The 17,307-nt window shown below is 36.2% G+C and overlaps 1 protein-coding gene across 5 annotated transcripts in view; it reads left to right on the top strand.

Annotated features, from left to right (window-relative positions):
- The first annotated feature begins 958 nt into the window (after nt 1-958).
- The window catches only part of LOC117417030 (serine/threonine-protein kinase N2-like), a 32,888-nt gene continuing 16,539 nt past the window's right edge, over nt 959-17,307 (top strand). For 2 of the 5 annotated variants that reach the window (XM_034028685.3, XM_034028683.3), the window contains exons 1-2: nt 959-1,739; nt 10,348-10,648. In XM_034028685.3, the coding sequence (XP_033884576.1) occupies nt 1,719-1,739; nt 10,348-10,648 (322 nt within the window). In that variant the 5' untranslated portion in view covers nt 959-1,718. The remainder of the gene's footprint in view (nt 1,740-10,347; nt 10,649-17,307) is intronic. The other 3 variants (XM_059035059.1, XM_059035058.1, XM_059035060.1) reach the window with 3 other exon arrangements.

Genomic DNA, 17,307 nt, shown 5'->3' with positions numbered 1-17,307 from the left:
ATTGCACATGAAATGAATGTTAAATTAATATTTAATAAATATGCAATAGCTAGATTCTTGCTAAATGTTAACCAAATGTCGAATGAAAATGTAATTGCATATCACGTCCATTTATATTACGTTTTGTTACCCTTGAAAATATGTAAGAATTTCCCATTGTTTACGTGTTTTTAATTGAAAATACAGTTAATCTGACTGTTAATGGAAAGTAACAAGGAATAATTGAACGTAAATTTTAAATCAATTGCATATCTATTAAATATTAATTAAACATGAATTTAATATGCAATTGCATATCTATTTAATATTAATTGATGTGACCTGAGAAACAAGACAGGCTGGTTGTACAGGACTCAGAGCAAACAAACCAAACACATATATCTGGTAAGCGATTTGATCATGACATACCATTAAATGGAAGTTTGATATATTGCCTATTTTTTCTTGCATGGTGAAAATGTCATTGGAGTCTATGACATCTTAGGGAATTCCTAAGTAAACCTATTCTAAAACCTGTCAGCAGGTCGATCTGATCTTGTCACCTTGGTGATGAAATCACACTTCCATTTGCTGGTGAAAATTGGCATCACCGTGCTTCCTGTCAACTGTTTAACTGAAGCCTGTGGAAGCTTGAGTCACATGAGACGAGGGGATCCAAGATTGTTAGGCCAAGCAAATTCCTTTGAAGAATCTAAACATATTACCCAGGGAATAAAAATGTATTTATTTATTTATTTATTTATTTATTTATATAGACATACTTTTAAATAAAAAGTACCGGTTCACATTCAAATTATATTTGTGTTTCTTTTGGGTTATTCTCAGTCTGACCAATGAAAAATGTTTAATTGAAGCTTTGTATATTGGTAAGCGTTCTAATTAAACATAATCACCATTCTGAGTGATCCCCAATCCCCAGTTCTGAATCTCCCATTTTTTTTTTTTTAAACTACAAATGAACCCCTGCCCTGACCAGACCAGACCAACAGGCTGAAGTGCATCTTGTGGGGCCGGTTGATCATGTGTGCATGCCATATTATGTAGGTGTGCATTTTCGACATCTATGATAATGGGGAAAATGGGGGACGAGGGAACGATTTCATTAGGAGTACACAGATAAATCGGTGGGTGCACAGACAACTATATTCTGTTAACGAAATATGCAATACTCTAGGTTCACCAAGAGGTCATTTGACATATTTTTAGCTGGTCAAAACAAAATACTTGTTTTTGTAATTCACCTAACCTAACCACCGAGCTAGTTGACCACGTAAACTCAATGGACCGACAAAGGTTAGACTTTGTGGTCACATGACTAGACTTGTGTAGGATCGGGAATGAATTGAAGTGAAACAAGCTTGAGAGGGAGGGAGAGAGCGAGCGCAGAGTGCAACTCCTGAGGGCGGAGGTTGTGGTGAGCTAATACTAGAAACCACCGCCTGTTCTTCAAATTGCACTGAAACAACTCTCAACAAAACCTGTACGTTTTATACAATTGAATACAAAAAAAACAAAACAAAAAACACTGAAATGAAAGGTCTGGGGTTTCCAGGGTGACCCCTGGCTTGGTCGCGGGAGTTCGACTTTCTTTCAGTCATACAGTAAAAACAAGAAAAGCCGGCGAGAAGTTGTTGCTCCAGTACTTTTTTTTTTTTTTTTTTTTTTTAAATACTCACCTCCCCTTCCCTGAAGAGTTTGATTCAAAGTTGAGAGCCAAGATGGCGGCCGATTCTGTGCAGGTAAGAAAACTTAACAACTCTTGCATTTAAAGCTCTGTAATACAGTTCTTGATTATGTTGAGACAGCTGGTAGATTAAAACTGTTTGTAATCTTCCCAAGTCGAGTTTCGGGGAGTAGAATCACTGGTTCCTTGCTGTTTTGTTGCGCTAGGAATTTTCTGCTTTTTACAGGCGGTTGCCTGGCTGGGACGTGGGGAATTATAGGCCTGGAAAAATAATTCAATATTCCAACTGTTGCTCTTCTACGGGAAGTAAGAGCGTATGTCATTCTTCGTTGTTATTTAATGCCAAGGGCCACTAGTTAATGTAAAATTTATGTCTTGTTGACGTAAATTGATATAATTTAAAGGTAGTTTAGTTGTTAAATACATTAAAGGTGTCTCGCCATATCCTCTGCGTTTGACTTGTCTCGCAGTTAGTTATTTAATTTAGCACAGACAATGACATTAGTTCTAGTTTCGAGGAAATGATGCTATTTGGGGTTTTTTTTTTTTCTCAAAGTTGCGAAATATTTACTCAATACGATCAATATGTATTTATCAAAACGCGTGAAGAATAATGTCTCAAGCACAACAGGATCCCATTGTGCTTACAAACTCAATGTACTCATTGACTAGAATGTACAACTTAATTACGCGACCATTACTTTGCCTGTAATTTCGTCATTACATTATATCATTATTGACAATGAATTGTGCGTTTGCCCTTAGCTATGTGTGCTGTATTTGTCATTGCTATGTGTACAGTACCAAATTCCCATGTCTGCAAAGTGATAACTATCGCTAACTGATATGTTGAGAAATTTGAAAGGGTGCCAATTATGTAATTGCACTTGTTCATTTTGAAGTTATCGATTTACAACATTTACTATATATTTATATAATAAACGTATTTTAACTGGTGACTACATGATTTGAATCTCTGCCCAGTACGTCATATTTTTCGAATGGGTGTTCCCAATTTAAATAATTAGGTTAGTGTGTTTTCTCTTGTATGTATTGCTGTAGCATAATGATACATAACAGCCACGAAGAACTTTCCTTAAAATGAACCATGCAATACTCTTCAAACACCGTAATACAAAATAAAAGTAAAAACCTAAACGCGTTTACTGTGTGATGGTGACTTGTACATTCATTAGTGTGTGCCTGTTGTTTTTTTAAAGCCGCTCTGGATCATACATTATTAAGGAGAGCAGAGAAAGGAGACTGATTGTATTGTTTTATGAGTTACATTGTTGTAATGTGGCGCTCTCAAGATTCACAGTTTGTGTTTTTCCTTTCAATGGATGATGGCTCTTTCTATTGGTTGAAACGCCCATGCTGAACTGCTGTAGAAATTCAAGTGCAAAGTGTTTATGGTGTTCAGCAGTTACCTGTACTTAAATTGTGTTAGGATTTAAACAGTTTGAGAAAAGAGCATAACTAGTCAAAGAATCATACAAATCATGTGGCTGGCTACTATCTGTTACAGCCCAGTATTGATTATAATGGCAAGTAGCATTTTCTAACATAGTGGCTTAGATGGTGCATACAAACTAATCAGAACAGAACATTGTAACATGTTGATTTGTGCCCTTTTTCTTCTCTCCCCAGGATTTTCAGATATTCACCTTTGTCCTATTCCCCCTCCTCACCACTGTTAGAGATACAACTATGAATGTAGCCCAGTTTTGGGGAGGGTGGGGGTGGAAAGACTCCTAAGAAATGTTTGACTCTCGGCTGTCAAACTCTGCAAGCCCTTGGTTGCATAGATCCTGTGTAGCGCACTATAAGAAAGTCGAACTCCTACGACCAAGCCAGGGGTCACCCTGGAAACCCCATACTTTCCAGTTTAGTTGTTTTTTGTAATCGGCACAAGTAAAGGGCTAAATTTCTGATAGCCACAGTGTTCTTTAGAATTAGACTGTTCTTGGTGTGCTGTAGTTACTGATTATTGATAAAATACTAGTGGTTCAGCAAGAAACACCAGACTTCATTAGTATGGACATAAAATCAGTGCATACAGTACGGTAAACCATTTGGTTAAAAACCATTGTAAGTATACACATTAATCAATATTGTACTGTAAAATAATTAAACTGTTTCAAGGAATGCTAAATATGAACTTCTGCCATAGTCTGCATTTACAGTAATACATGTAAAAATGTACTGTGGTTGATATGTGGACATATAGACTGGTAGATTTAGAAGAAAATGAAGCTATTTATAATTTACAAAAAAAGAAACTTCTCATTCATGCTGGTGTGTACAACTCGCAGAAACAGACATCGCCTCATGAGCGCAGAGGAAATACAGTCATTGCTTTTTTCTGTAGATGAACGACAGGTTTTATATTTCAAAGAAAAAAAATCCTTCCTCACGGTAACAATGTTTAATAAAGCTGGCTTGTTAAAGAGATGAAATAAGTATTTCCATGAAAATGCTTCCCGCTAGAAGTTAGTGAACTTGTATTTTATAGCATTTCTAAAATATATTTTAGTGTAAAGTTGTTGTACACATCCGTGTTTGCCAAGAGTTATCTTGATTTATAAAAGACTCATTTCAAACCGTTTTTTTCTTTAGAATTATAATACCCAGGGTTCACCCAATTTAATTTAAGCAGGAATATTAATTCCTATGCGGATACTTCTGGACAGACAATTACTGTATTGATTACTGGAGAAGATCAGAATCCAAGGTGGCTTTAAGGTTTGCATTTTTTGCAATGGAAGGTGCTCTTGTGTGACAGTCTTAATTGTGACGTGCGAGGGGTGACACTCCTTTCTGGTTGGGAAATTGATACTATTGTGAGAGTTGAAGCCAGGTGGAACTCGGATAGCTGGTTAATTTACTGAAGGACAGATTAGACCCAGTTCGTTGTAGGCAGGATTTTTACCACAGCATCTCTATTGACTGAATTAGGTATTAAAATAAACAAACAGACCAGACACGCAAATCCATATTGAGAGTGAATGGGGATGAAGATGTATGTATCTGTTATCTGGATGACAATTGATCTCTTATGCTGTCTTTTAAATCGTACAAATAGTTCCCAAACGAGACCCAGTCAATTTATGGCATGCTATTCGGTGCATTATTTATTTATATTTTAAACATACTACAGTAGTACTACTGTAATTGGAATCCTTTGTCGTTATAACCAGGATGGATATCTGTTTTACAAATCGTCCAGCTTTGGTTGAGTAACAGATATTCTCAATTCTGGTAGAAATACTGCTCAAAATGTTGCTCTATGTTCAATATAAGTCACTTTACACATCCTTCCTACTGCAACTCTGAATTTGCATGCCCATATTATTATTATCATTTATTTAGCAGACGCCTTTATCCAAGGTGACTTACAGAGACTAGGGTGTGTGAGCATCAGCTGCAGAGTCACTTACAACTACGTTTCACCCGAAAGACGGAGCACAAGGAGGTTAAGTGACTTGCTCAGGGTCACACAATGAGTCAGTGGCTGAGGTGGGATTTGAACCGAGGACCTCCTAATTACAAACCCTTTTCTTTAACCACTGGACCACACAGCCGCCCATATTAGGAAGGATCTAACACTAACCAGTGGATGGATCTTTATCTGACCTGTGCAGTCGCCAGTTTATTGACCTTTTTAAAAAGCTTTTTTCTGAATATAAAATCTGAGCCTACTTAAGCCTAGGAGAGTACTGTAAACCGGTGTTGCCACAAATTGCCCTGTATAGTAAGACTACAGGACTTTCCATAGTTAGTAATTATATATTTTTTGGTCTGGCTCAATTTCTGTAGTTACATAAAAATGTGGAACTGGGTTGTAAATACATAAACGCAAGGTCTAGCTAGAATGACTCTGAGTTCTGTCTGGAGGCTTATTACCAGATATTAAGATTACAGCATTCAGCATTGACATCTTTTTCTTATGTAAACCTATAATTACAATGTTGCATAATTTGCCGTATCAAAATGGGTATTGCGGTAAAATTATAGGTTGGGCATAATATATATTAGGGCAGCTGGCTCTTTGAGCTAAATATATATATATATATATATATATATATATATATATATATATATATATATATATATATATATATATATATATATATATATGTTCTGTCCTGGGAAAGAGTTTGTTCAATTTTTTAGACTCCAAAAAACATTTAATCAAGGAGGCAGTGTGGCTTGTAACTAGAAGGTCACTGGTTCAAATCCCATCTTTGCCACTGACTGACTCACTGTGTGACCCTGAGCAAGTCCCTTAACCTCCTTGTGCTCCATCCTGCGGATGAGATGTTAAATCAGTGTTGTAAGTGACTCTGCATATAATGCACAGTTCACAGCCTACCTCTGTAATGCGCTTTGTGATGGTGGTCCACTATGAAAGGAGCTATATAAAAAAATTAATTCATAATAATATTAGTCACTTGATCTTTTATTATAAATGTATTCATGAATATGGACCATGTTTGCTGGTGATGGCTTTGTCATTCTAGTTAACTTTATCTGTAAATTAGTTGAATATGGGGTCTGTGTTATACTGTACACTATGGCTGTAAGAATTTAAACATTAAACAAAATCAAATCAAGTAGAACAAGTAGAATATAGAGGTGGCTATACAGTAAATACAATTTCTATAATACTTGAAACAGTTTACACAATGCTTAAAAATGTAGATTTACAGCCTTAGTATTTACTATGGATTTAAGTATTCTGTTTATCATACAGCACACAGCATGCTTCTATACAATGCTCAAGAGAACATGTTGTGTTAGAGATCAAAAATAGACTGCAGGCTATTTTTGTACCATGTATTGTTGATTATAGGCTTATATTTAAATGATGACGATTTGTTCTAACTGTAATCGACGGCAGTACTAGTGCTGTTTAGCCTAACTGTTAAACTATTGAAAGCGTGCCTTTATAAAAATATGTTCTGCAGTGCATTTTAGGTGACTGGAGTCTTCTGTCTAGTTGATTCTGTTTAGATACAGTATAGTTGCCTATATGATCAGAACAGTGATTTTAAAATTGGTAGTGTCATGTAATAATATATTTTGGCTAAATTGACTTTTCTGTAACTTTAAGATATTTGCCAAGTTATAAATATTTTGTCAACATTAACACCGGCTTAATACTGTTTAATTGTATTAAAAAATGTTTGGCATGCATTTTGCATTCATAACAGCTGTTTTTGTCCAGTGGAGTCCACTGGAGTTTTACAGTAGCATACGTTTTCTGATTTAGCTAATGCCTATTTTTGGGTGGGAGTTTTCTTTTTAATAGTGCACATTTTATAGTGCAGTCTGTCTGTTTTGGGACTAGAAGTGTTGCTAGGTGGAGTTAAGTATTTTAAAGAGGGGAGTCCTGAATTCAAAGCTCTAAACTGTTCCTGGCAGCATTGACTCATTTGTTAAGAATTCTCTAATGGAAAATACTTGATGGTAAAAATCACATTTGAGTGTCCAGTGAGGGTTGGTTGGTTTGATGGATGCTGTTCAGGAGATGCAGTTTTTGTTTGAGTCATTTAAGTGATGGAATTTGGTACTATACTGGAGCAGGGTTTAATAAATGGCACCAAAATAATTTTTTAAAAAAAGAGTGGGTGTGGGTGGGGGGGGAGGGGGGGGTGATGTTCCCCCTCATAGTAGCATCTGCTTTGTTCTAAAAAAAATGAAATGCATCCCTTTTCTAAACAGCAAGAACTTGAACGCACTTTTTTTTTTAAACTGGAAATGATAGCTGACCAGTTTCAACAGTTTGAATCTCTCTGACAGAACCTTTTGTATTACAGGTCTTTCTAAAGGACAAATTGGCATCACAATGTAGTCAATTGTAGGGTTGTATTAGAATTTCTTCATTCACCACCATCTCGACAGCAAAGCGCTGTATAGCGTAAGCTGTATTGAAAGAAATGTCTCGAAACCCCTCTGCTGTTTGGGATTTTTTTTTTAAATGCCCAGACGACCAAAAAAAAAATGTTGATGCAAACTGTGCGAGCAACTCGGAACATCATGGAGGCACATTCAATCTCTGGGGTCACTTTACAATCATAAGTTCATATTATTATTATTATTATTGTTATTGTTATTGTTATTGTTATTGTTATTATTGTTATTTTTAGTAGTAGTAAAATGTGACTGACTGATAACCTGCTTGGAACGGTGACTGTTAAATTAAGTTTGTTTTGCCTACGTTTGCTGCAGTTAGTGCTGCTGCAATGCAAGCTTACTTTGCAAGCAGCATCAATTACGTGTAAATAAACAATGGGCATTTTTATTTAAATTATAAAAACATGATTACTGTTCTATGTAATGTATTTTTAAACTACATCTGAATGTTTTATTCCATTTATATGGCTTACCTGTAAAATAATAGGATTTTCAATCAAATGTAAACAAGTGGTGACGTCTCCAGTAAATTATGCAAATTAGTACCATCAACGGTTCAAACCTTTCTTCGGTAATGTGTTCCAAACCTTCGAAGTTCAAAATGTACCTTTCGTTGCAGCCCTAGTCAATTGATCTAAACAGTTATATATTTACAGTATACCAATATTAGCTAAATCATTACAATAAGTGGACTTTGTGAAAAGCAAAGAAAGTAAAATTGCATATTGCAACTATTTGAATAGTGGCAGGTTTTTAGATCTGCTGGTGTTAAGATCAATTGAAATAAATCTCAGAGTGTTAATTTCAGATTGGCTGTTTACTGTACATGGTGTGGTGTACAGTAGAGGACAGTTTAACCACGAAGGTACAACCCCCTGTTGTAGGAGATCAATGGAGTTTGCTGAATAGTCCCATTTTGGGTGATGACATGTGCTGCTGACACTGTACTGTACAGTAAGTTGTATGTATTTTCGTTTGTGTAAAAACCACAACCTGGATGTGCCGTGAACCATTTGTGAAATGTGAACCAGCATCATTTGAGGTGAGGTTGTGTGTCGGATCTTACTTTTTTTGGTCATGTAAAACCAACACTTGCCTGTAAATAAGGGAGTACAGTACTTGATGCAGTAAAACAAGCCATAATCAGTTTTTAAATGTAAAGTTTCGGCTACTTTTACTGTCCATGCAATTGTATTGGAATGCTGTCGGTCTTGGGTATAGAGATTCACAGAGCTTCTCATTTAAAGAAGAAATTTATAGCATCTGGACTTCCATACAGTATACTGTAAAAGCACTTTGCAATGCATTAAGTCTCTTTCTTGAACTGTGTGACCAACCACAAACACTGCGGCCCCTAGTGGAGTTTATTTTAAGACACAGTAAGGACCTGTTTCCTCAACAGTCAGATTAGATTCTGAATACGCAAATACTTGACTTGTCTGTCTTTGCAGCAGCATGATCTCATGCAGTGTCAGCCTAAGCAGGATTTGTCCTTTCCAAACTGCTTATCGGGTATTCTGATGCAAGGGGGCGTTTTGTAAGCAAACAAAGGCTGTGACAGTTTGATAACTCTTGCTTCTGTTCAGTATGTTTTGTTTTGTTTTGGGTTTGTTTTTGAATTACCGGTATGTTAAATTATTTTGAAGATAATTCCAGCGTAACTAGGAACATGCTTGGATTTATTTTTACCGAGAGTATTATGGTAAGAGTTATTTAATTTTATTAAATTGTTAACAATACTAGATTGCATTAAGTTACTCTAATCTACTGGAAAAGTGAACATAAGAGTTTACAACCGAGAGGAGGCCAGTCGGCCCATCTTGCTCGTTTGGTCGTTAGTAGCTTATTGACCCCAGAATCTCAAGCAGCTTCTTGAAGGATCCCAGGGTGTCCCCTTCAACAACATTACTAGGGACTTTGTTCCAGCCTCCCACAATTGTCTGTGGGGGGGAAAAAAAAAAAAAAAAAAAAAAAGTGCCTCCTATTTTCTGTTCTGAATGCCTCTGAGTTTGATCTGTGTATCAGAAAAATGTGCCTGAAATCTACACCTAAATAGAAATTGCATAATAAACATAATGAGCTTTGTAATTGTGCTTTCGTGGATGAATCAGTTGTACCGCTGGGCAGACAATGTACTGCACAGGTTTCTGTAGTAAAAATATATTTAAGCAAAAATTTGTCTGTGTTCTAGGACTTGAGAAACTGCTTCAGGACAATGTTTTTGATCTCCCTTGACTTTCGTACTACAGTACAGCAAAGCAGTTACTGCAAGTGCACCCCACCCTGTTGATAATGTCTGTGGAAGCCAACTTGTATTTGACATGTGATAATAAGCTTGTTTATGTAGTTTTGTTTAAGTGATTCTATGTTGTGTGTTTTTTTTGGTTTTTTTTGCTGCAGATTGGAGAGGGGGGTGGCTTTAGTAGATTTCAAAACAAAAAAAGGAAACGGGTAATGTACTTAATTCTATGGAAACTTGGCATTTTTTGTACAAACCTTTTTAGGAGGCCTACAGTGCAGCACTTTCAAACTGAGCTGTCTGTATTCAGAGTCTGGAAGATTATGGTATTGGCAGAGGAGATGCTTTTTAAATCTATCAAGCCGTGGTTCCTTAATATAAGCTGCTTTGCTTTAAATTATATTTTAGTAGCAAGGTGTTCTTTTCATCATTTACAATGCATTCAGTAAAGTGGGCATCCACCCCCTGTACAGTACTTTAACTCTTTGTTTTGTTCTCTACCTAGGGTGATGTGAGAAGTCACCTGGTCTCTGAGCGGCTTGGCCTAGGCCACAACCTGGACCTGTCTGACACGATGGTGCAACAGAAACTTGACGAAATCAAGGACCAGATCAAGAGGGAGATCCGCAAGGAACTTAAAATTAAAGAGGGGGCGGAGAACCTCAGAAAAGTTACAACTGACAAGAAGAGTTTGGCCTATGTGGACAACATGTTGAAAAAGTCAAATAAAAAGGTGGAGGAGCTGCATCAGGAGCTGCAGGAATTAAATGCACACATTGTAGTGAAGGATCCAGAAGATCTATTAGGTACGGTATAAATGTATCTGGTATTCCTCAAAATAAACATACTCAAGTAACGCCAAACCTGGGTTTTAATAAATCAACTGTATCTATCCCTCTTTGGGGGCATGACGGCTACAGTTCTGTGATGTTGAAAGTAAGAGAAATATCATGAGAATTTATGTATTGAAAACAAACACATTTTACATAACGATGATGGTGATTACAAAAGATTGGTGGGAGTGTACTGTTTAAATGAAGTTGGCCACCAAGAATCCTACAGTTGATTGAACCGTAAAGCTCAATTCTGCAATTGAACTGAAAAGCAAATATTTGCTTTAATATACTGTAGCAGTGAGGGTTGGGGTCAATTTCCTTTTTTAAAATGAGTTCCAGTTCCCATTACCTTTTAATCGATTCCAATTCCTTCAAAGGAATTACTTTTGAATGAATTGGAATTCAAGTGGTTTTAAAATGGAATTGGAATCGGGAATTGATTTTAAAAAGAAAATGGAATTGGAATAGATCCCAACCCTGGTAGTAGTCTGATAAAATAAGGGAGGAACATGTGTAGAGTATTCCAAAAGCACATGCATACTTCAGAGCATTTTAACGAGTTAGTGTTCAGGTTTTTTCCAAAGATGACAGCCGCCTGCAGTAGTTTCATTACTGTACAAGGTACAGCAGCTATTTCCCAAAGAGGCATGAGGATTAGAACAGGAAGGGGTTGTCAGTCATGAGGCACAGCTTATTGATAAAGCTGTTGTGTGGCCTTTACAGCAGAGTTGGGTCAGTTTTAACTTTTGCTAGAATAGATCTGTCTTGACTATGGCTTCTATTTGTGCCATTGTGCCAGTATTATGTTGTGGTCTTTACAGTTCTGCCCTAGTGCTGGTTAAAATGAGCTTTAGATTCCTGTGCAAGAGTAAGAGTTGTAGCTGAGCTAGAGGGGTATCGTACTCCTATGTTTCTTTGATTTTATTACAATGAATTTAGCACTACAGTAAGCTGAAGAGGCTATACTACTTTTCAAGATTGGTACGCATTTTTATATTTTCTACCAGGTCTCTAGTAGGAGTTGGGGCTGTTGTGAAATATGGTAAATGGACGCCGGGTCTCTTTTAAACACTGAGTTATGAATACTAATATAATGCGCATCATACTGAATGTTCCAGCCAATACACACACATGGCTGTACAGCGAGCTTACCAATTGGTTTTTCAACGGCAATGAAGACCCTGAGGCTCAGGATTTATTTTTTTATTGACAGTATTTCGTGCATTTGAGTCTTGCAATGAATATTCATATTTTGCTCAATTTCCAGCGTTCTTATTTATCAATGTACACGTTATAAAAACAAATTGGTCACTTTTGCTTTGATTTTGTGATTAAAACTGGTACTTGTATTTAATTTTATTGTTAATCTTAAAGTTTGAAGCATTTGAGTGTTGTGGGCCAACAATATGAACTTATTTTTCGATATTTACAGGGTTGCATTTTTTTCGTATTAACACAGTATTTCTTGTGGTTGTTTTGCAATGATTTGTTGCTGGTTAATTTTTCATCGATTGTCCACACTTACCAATGTACACGTTTTGAGGGTGAACAATAAATAATATGTGCTAATAAAGATGATACTTTTTTTTTTTTTTGTGCTGCAAACCTACCTTAATACACATTTGTGGTCTGATATTTACAGGGCTGTCTATAGTGGATTTTCCTTTTTTTGCTACTAATAATAATAATATTAACAGTGGTAGATGCAATTGTGCTTTGCAATACTGATTAGTTCTTCTGCTTGTTCATTTTGCAATGTTTTATTTATATATTATACACTTTCGTTTATACTTGGGGGGGGGGGGTGTACAATACAAGCTGTTATCACCCACTGACACGACCTTTAATGACGTTGCTGTAATGTTGTAATTTACTTATGTCGTTCCTATAAGGTTGTGTGCAGGCAGCTTTCATGATTGCATCTGAAGTATTTGCAGATGTTATTGATCTTGCATAATAAACACAGAGTCTCAAATAGTCGCCGGTCTCCAATAGGCACCGGGTCTACTGGCAAATATTGTAAATAAACGCTGGGGCGGTTATTTAAAGTTTTACAGTATATTACTATTGCATGTAAATATTTTTTACATTGTCAAGCAGCACATTCCACTGCCCTTAACTTTTACTTTTGTTCAAAACTTCAAACTTAATATTACATTTGTTTTTCTTTTTACTCTCTCTCCAAACCAGACCACCCCTTTGTTTGGGAGCACTCACACCTTCTGACTTACTGTGTTTTTGTTGTATGGTTTCCATGGGAAACGGACGTGTCAGACATGTAACCCAGAAAGCAATTCCCTTTCTGGTTGCAGGAAGCATTAGGCTTTACTACTAAACCAAGATAAACAGAGATAAATGTGCATAAAGAACCTAAACCACGTGTTTTAGTGACCAGGAAGCGTTTATTGTTCTGTAGGATGCAATCATAGATGCTTTGAGACTGGAGGTTGAAACCATGTACTGTACTACTGCAGAAAGTATTTGTTCCCAGGCCCCCTTGCTGCATTTTACAGCTGAAAGAATATGAAACAGTGGGGAATTTTATATTGTAATATACAGTAGTTATTTAGAGGATCATTTGCGTGTGCAGGAAACAAAGCAAAAAATGTCGTCCAGTTGAAAGTTCTGCACAGTAGTTTGTGAAGTAATTTAGTACTACAGTATTGGTCAACGGCTGCAGGGAGTGGTTGACAAGTCTTGTATTATACTGTAAAGGCTGCTTCTTTATTTAAAAGAAACATTTCTCCAGCCTTTACTAAATCAGTATGGAACGTCAGTTATTCTGGATTTCAAATTTTGCAATTGTCTTATGCAAAACTGTACTTTCTCCTTTTTTCACATTTCATGGATGTTCAGATAATGCAATACAGAATATGTTCTGTGATGTAATGCACTGTGTACATGTGGGGAATTTTATAACTTGGAACTTTATTTCACCCTGGCAGCCTTTTAGCTGTTGCACCATTCCCTTTGGAGCGCTCAGAAGGCGTTTCAAGATCAAGTGCTGATTTTAATTAAAAGCAAGCTCCAAGTATTCATTAATTTCCATTCATCATGCACAGATTTCTTATCTTCCAAACAACGGGACAAGGAGTTGCTGAGTGCTGCAAAAAGTAGCAAGAGATACCCATGGCAATTATTGCTCAACATGTCAGCTGTTGAATAACATGCTGCTGCCTCTGGAGTCAACGGCAACTGCCAATAACTATTGAAATAATATAGCCTTTTCTTGATGCAAGGAAACTGTCCCTTATTTTTTAAATGCATTATTGGCAACACCCCCTCCCCTGCCCCAGCATTGATCCTTGATCCTTGTACTGTACGATAGCTCTGCTGGAGAGCATGCAAACAGGTTTATAACTGTCTGAAGAAAAAGATCTGTGGACTGCTGGGGTGCAGCAGAACATCAATTTAGAGATTGGGTCATTTGCAGTAATTCATTAAAGATGGATTGCAGTTCACATCTTGGTGTACTGCTAATCTCCCATTTGGTAGTAATTGTCACCCAGTTCTCAGTGCAGAACTTGAAGCTTTGTTTTACTAGACTGTGCACTGAAAGAGCGCTCTTGTCGAGTTTCCAGTACTGTCGTCATGCACTGAAACCCAGTTGACAAAAAACAATTCTAGGACTCTCAGTAAGAGCTTTTCAGTGTACTGTTCTTTCTTATTCTCTTTGTATACAGTACTGTACACCTGTAGTTATCTCCTAGATTTTTTATTTTCCCTGTTTCATAATGAGAAGATAATTTTCGGATTATCGTAGAGTAATTGCACATTCTACATTTATATTTTACTCATTTATATACTGGTGACCCTGCATGAGCAGTAACTTTTTCTGAAGTGTTTGACTTTTAAATGTAGTGCTTTAGACAGTTACCAAATTTGTATTTTACCATAACATACTGTTTTATTGTATTTAAACAAAGACAGGGCACTAACTTGTTCACACAACATTTCTTCATTGCTGAGATATTTGGAATATTATTTATTTTAACTGGTTTGTCATTCATTTTCCAGTCTGTTTCCTTCTTGAAGTGCAAACTATATGAAAGATGTAAGCACACATAAGGTGTGGCAAGTTAACAGTAATGCTGAAGACCAAAATAGCAAATGATGTTTACAGTATCCAAGTTGTAACATGTAGCCAAAGTTGTAAATTGATATTGGTCAATAGTTAATGATTCATTTCATGAAATGTCCTCTTTACAAAGTGTTCTTACATTATCGGGAAATCCAGAATAAATGCATTTTTAAACACTTTTTAAAATGATATTTACCTGTTTGCAAAAAAAAATACTTTGTAGAGGTCAGTTAAAGGTCTGCTGTTAATTGTGTAACTTTAATTAAAATGATTACATTTACGTGGGGGCAAGCCAAAGACTGCTGCAGATGGGAGGAGAATCGTTCTACCTTGTGAAATATGGTTCAAATATTTAAACAGTCTGCCAGCAGGAATAGTTTGTTTTACAATCTGTCGTTAACAAATAGCTGTTGAATTGGTATGGCCCAGAGAAGGGGGAAGGCTGTAACTCTCCATTGAGCCACTGGTGTGTGTGTGTGTTGGGTTTTTTTTTTTTTTTTTTTTTTTTTTTCTCAGTTTGGGAACTACTGTAGTTATGGGGCAAGGCAACATATAAATGTGACTAATGTACTTCTGGATGTTGGTTTTATTGGCAAATTAAGGTTTATTGTGACAAAAGTATTGCTCTATCCTTCACTGTAGAAGCTGGTGCACACTTGAATATCCAGTTTCCAGATAAAAAGCCCACTACAGTAGTTTAGCTCCAGGGGATGGGTACATTTCTAGTCTGAGCAAGAAAGAATGATCTCATCCACTATTGATAAAACTATAAACTTTTTTTTTTTTAGCAACTTTGATGCTAATTTATGATTTGAAATACATCACATTCTGTAAAGGCAGAAGTCTTCATATGTGTGGGATCCTTTTGCTTTTTCAAAAGTATCTGTGCTGAATTGCATTCCTTTTTAAATCTATATTCACTTGTTTCCTTAACACTAGAACTGCCAGATTTTCTAACTAGCTAGAACCGCCACGTGGGTCATTTTGACCCATACATTTTTTTTAAACTACTTTGTTATGAAAATGAAAGACATACTATCGGATACAACTCAAAAGTTGTATTCATGAACATCATATCTAACATTTGCATCGCAGAAACACTATTTAAATGGAAAATTAAACATAAAGGCTTTATTTTCAAAATGAGCGCATATACAGCACGACTATAAACAGTGAAAAACGGGTATATATACATACAAAACTGTAAAACCGAAATCATTGTTTCTAATACTACATAAAAAGAAAATATAACACTACTTATGGTATGACAGCTGCATTGTACTCTATGGAGCGTATGTGTCTGCCTGCTGGCTCTGTGCCTGCATCCAGGAGCTTTGTTGTAAACACAGATGCAGTTCCATTGAACACTATTGTATAAACTGGTACATACAAACCTGTAAAATTGTTTTGTTTTTTTTTTCCTAAAAGTAATTAAAAAAAAAAAAATAAATATATATATATATATATATATATATATATATATATATATATATATATATATATAAACAAACATACGTTTCATATTACCTTTCATTTCAGTTTGCAGTATGCATCTGAGTGCAGCTTGCCGTATTCCAATCAAAATATTACCTTTCATTTCAGTTTGCAGTATGCATCTGAGTGCAGCTTGCCGTATTCCAATCAAAATGACTACTTTCAAGATTAAATATTTCCTTCTGATATATTACCAGTTGCATTTCTGGAACAAAACAAAGGATTGCTGTCTCCTAGGTACATTGAGAAATAAAGCAACTAGGCTTTCACTGAGTTGGCATCTTGGTGCAATTGTACAAATCCACAATCATTGCAATCTCTGTCTCTTAGTCTACAATCAAAGAAAGGCTTGAAATAAAAAAATAAATAAAACAACACGTGTGCTAGGAGGAGGAGGCGTGGCTTTTTTGCTGCATTTACAAAAAAAATTGAATATCTTATGTTGTATTAAAGACATGTAATGCATTGGTCAGATTGACCCATGTTGCGGTTCTGTTTATAACTTCCTTATTTTTGCGATTCTGGCTATCAAACACTGTCATGATATTTAATTTATATATTTAGGAAAAGTCACAAACGGACATACACATACGATTTACAACAGAAGAGTAATTAACATTTTAAATCCAAAATAGGTCTAGTGTTAAGGTATGAAATGTTTCTGGAATTAATTCAAGTGCTATTTAATAATATGTGTATTAATGTGCATACATATTGAACTAGTTATGATCTGTAATTGTTTGCAGGCCTGTCGGGAACATACACAACCTTTTGCAGTGAGCTTAGTTATTGCAACAAAACATAATTGTTGTATTAACAAGGTAATGCTGCCTTATAAAATGTATTTTGGTGCATTTGCAAACCTTGCACAATTATGACTTGCCACACAAAACAGACCACAATGACATTGGGATCCTGCAACAGCATGGTGCCTTCAAAGATCATACTGGTGCTTTGGTTAAATCCCATCAGTTCTAGGAGGGGCGAGGGCACTCTGCTGAGTCTCCAAGAGGTGTACCAGCCAGGGACTGGCCCAGCGTGGCTTCACTTCTGA

Source organism: Acipenser ruthenus, chromosome 12 (genome assembly GCF_902713425.1).
Source record: "Acipenser ruthenus chromosome 12, fAciRut3.2 maternal haplotype, whole genome shotgun sequence".
Lineage (NCBI taxonomy): Eukaryota > Metazoa > Chordata > Actinopteri > Acipenseriformes > Acipenseridae > Acipenser > Acipenser ruthenus.
Note: the sequence above shows the minus strand (reverse complement) of the source record. Positions and strands in the feature narration are given on the sequence as shown.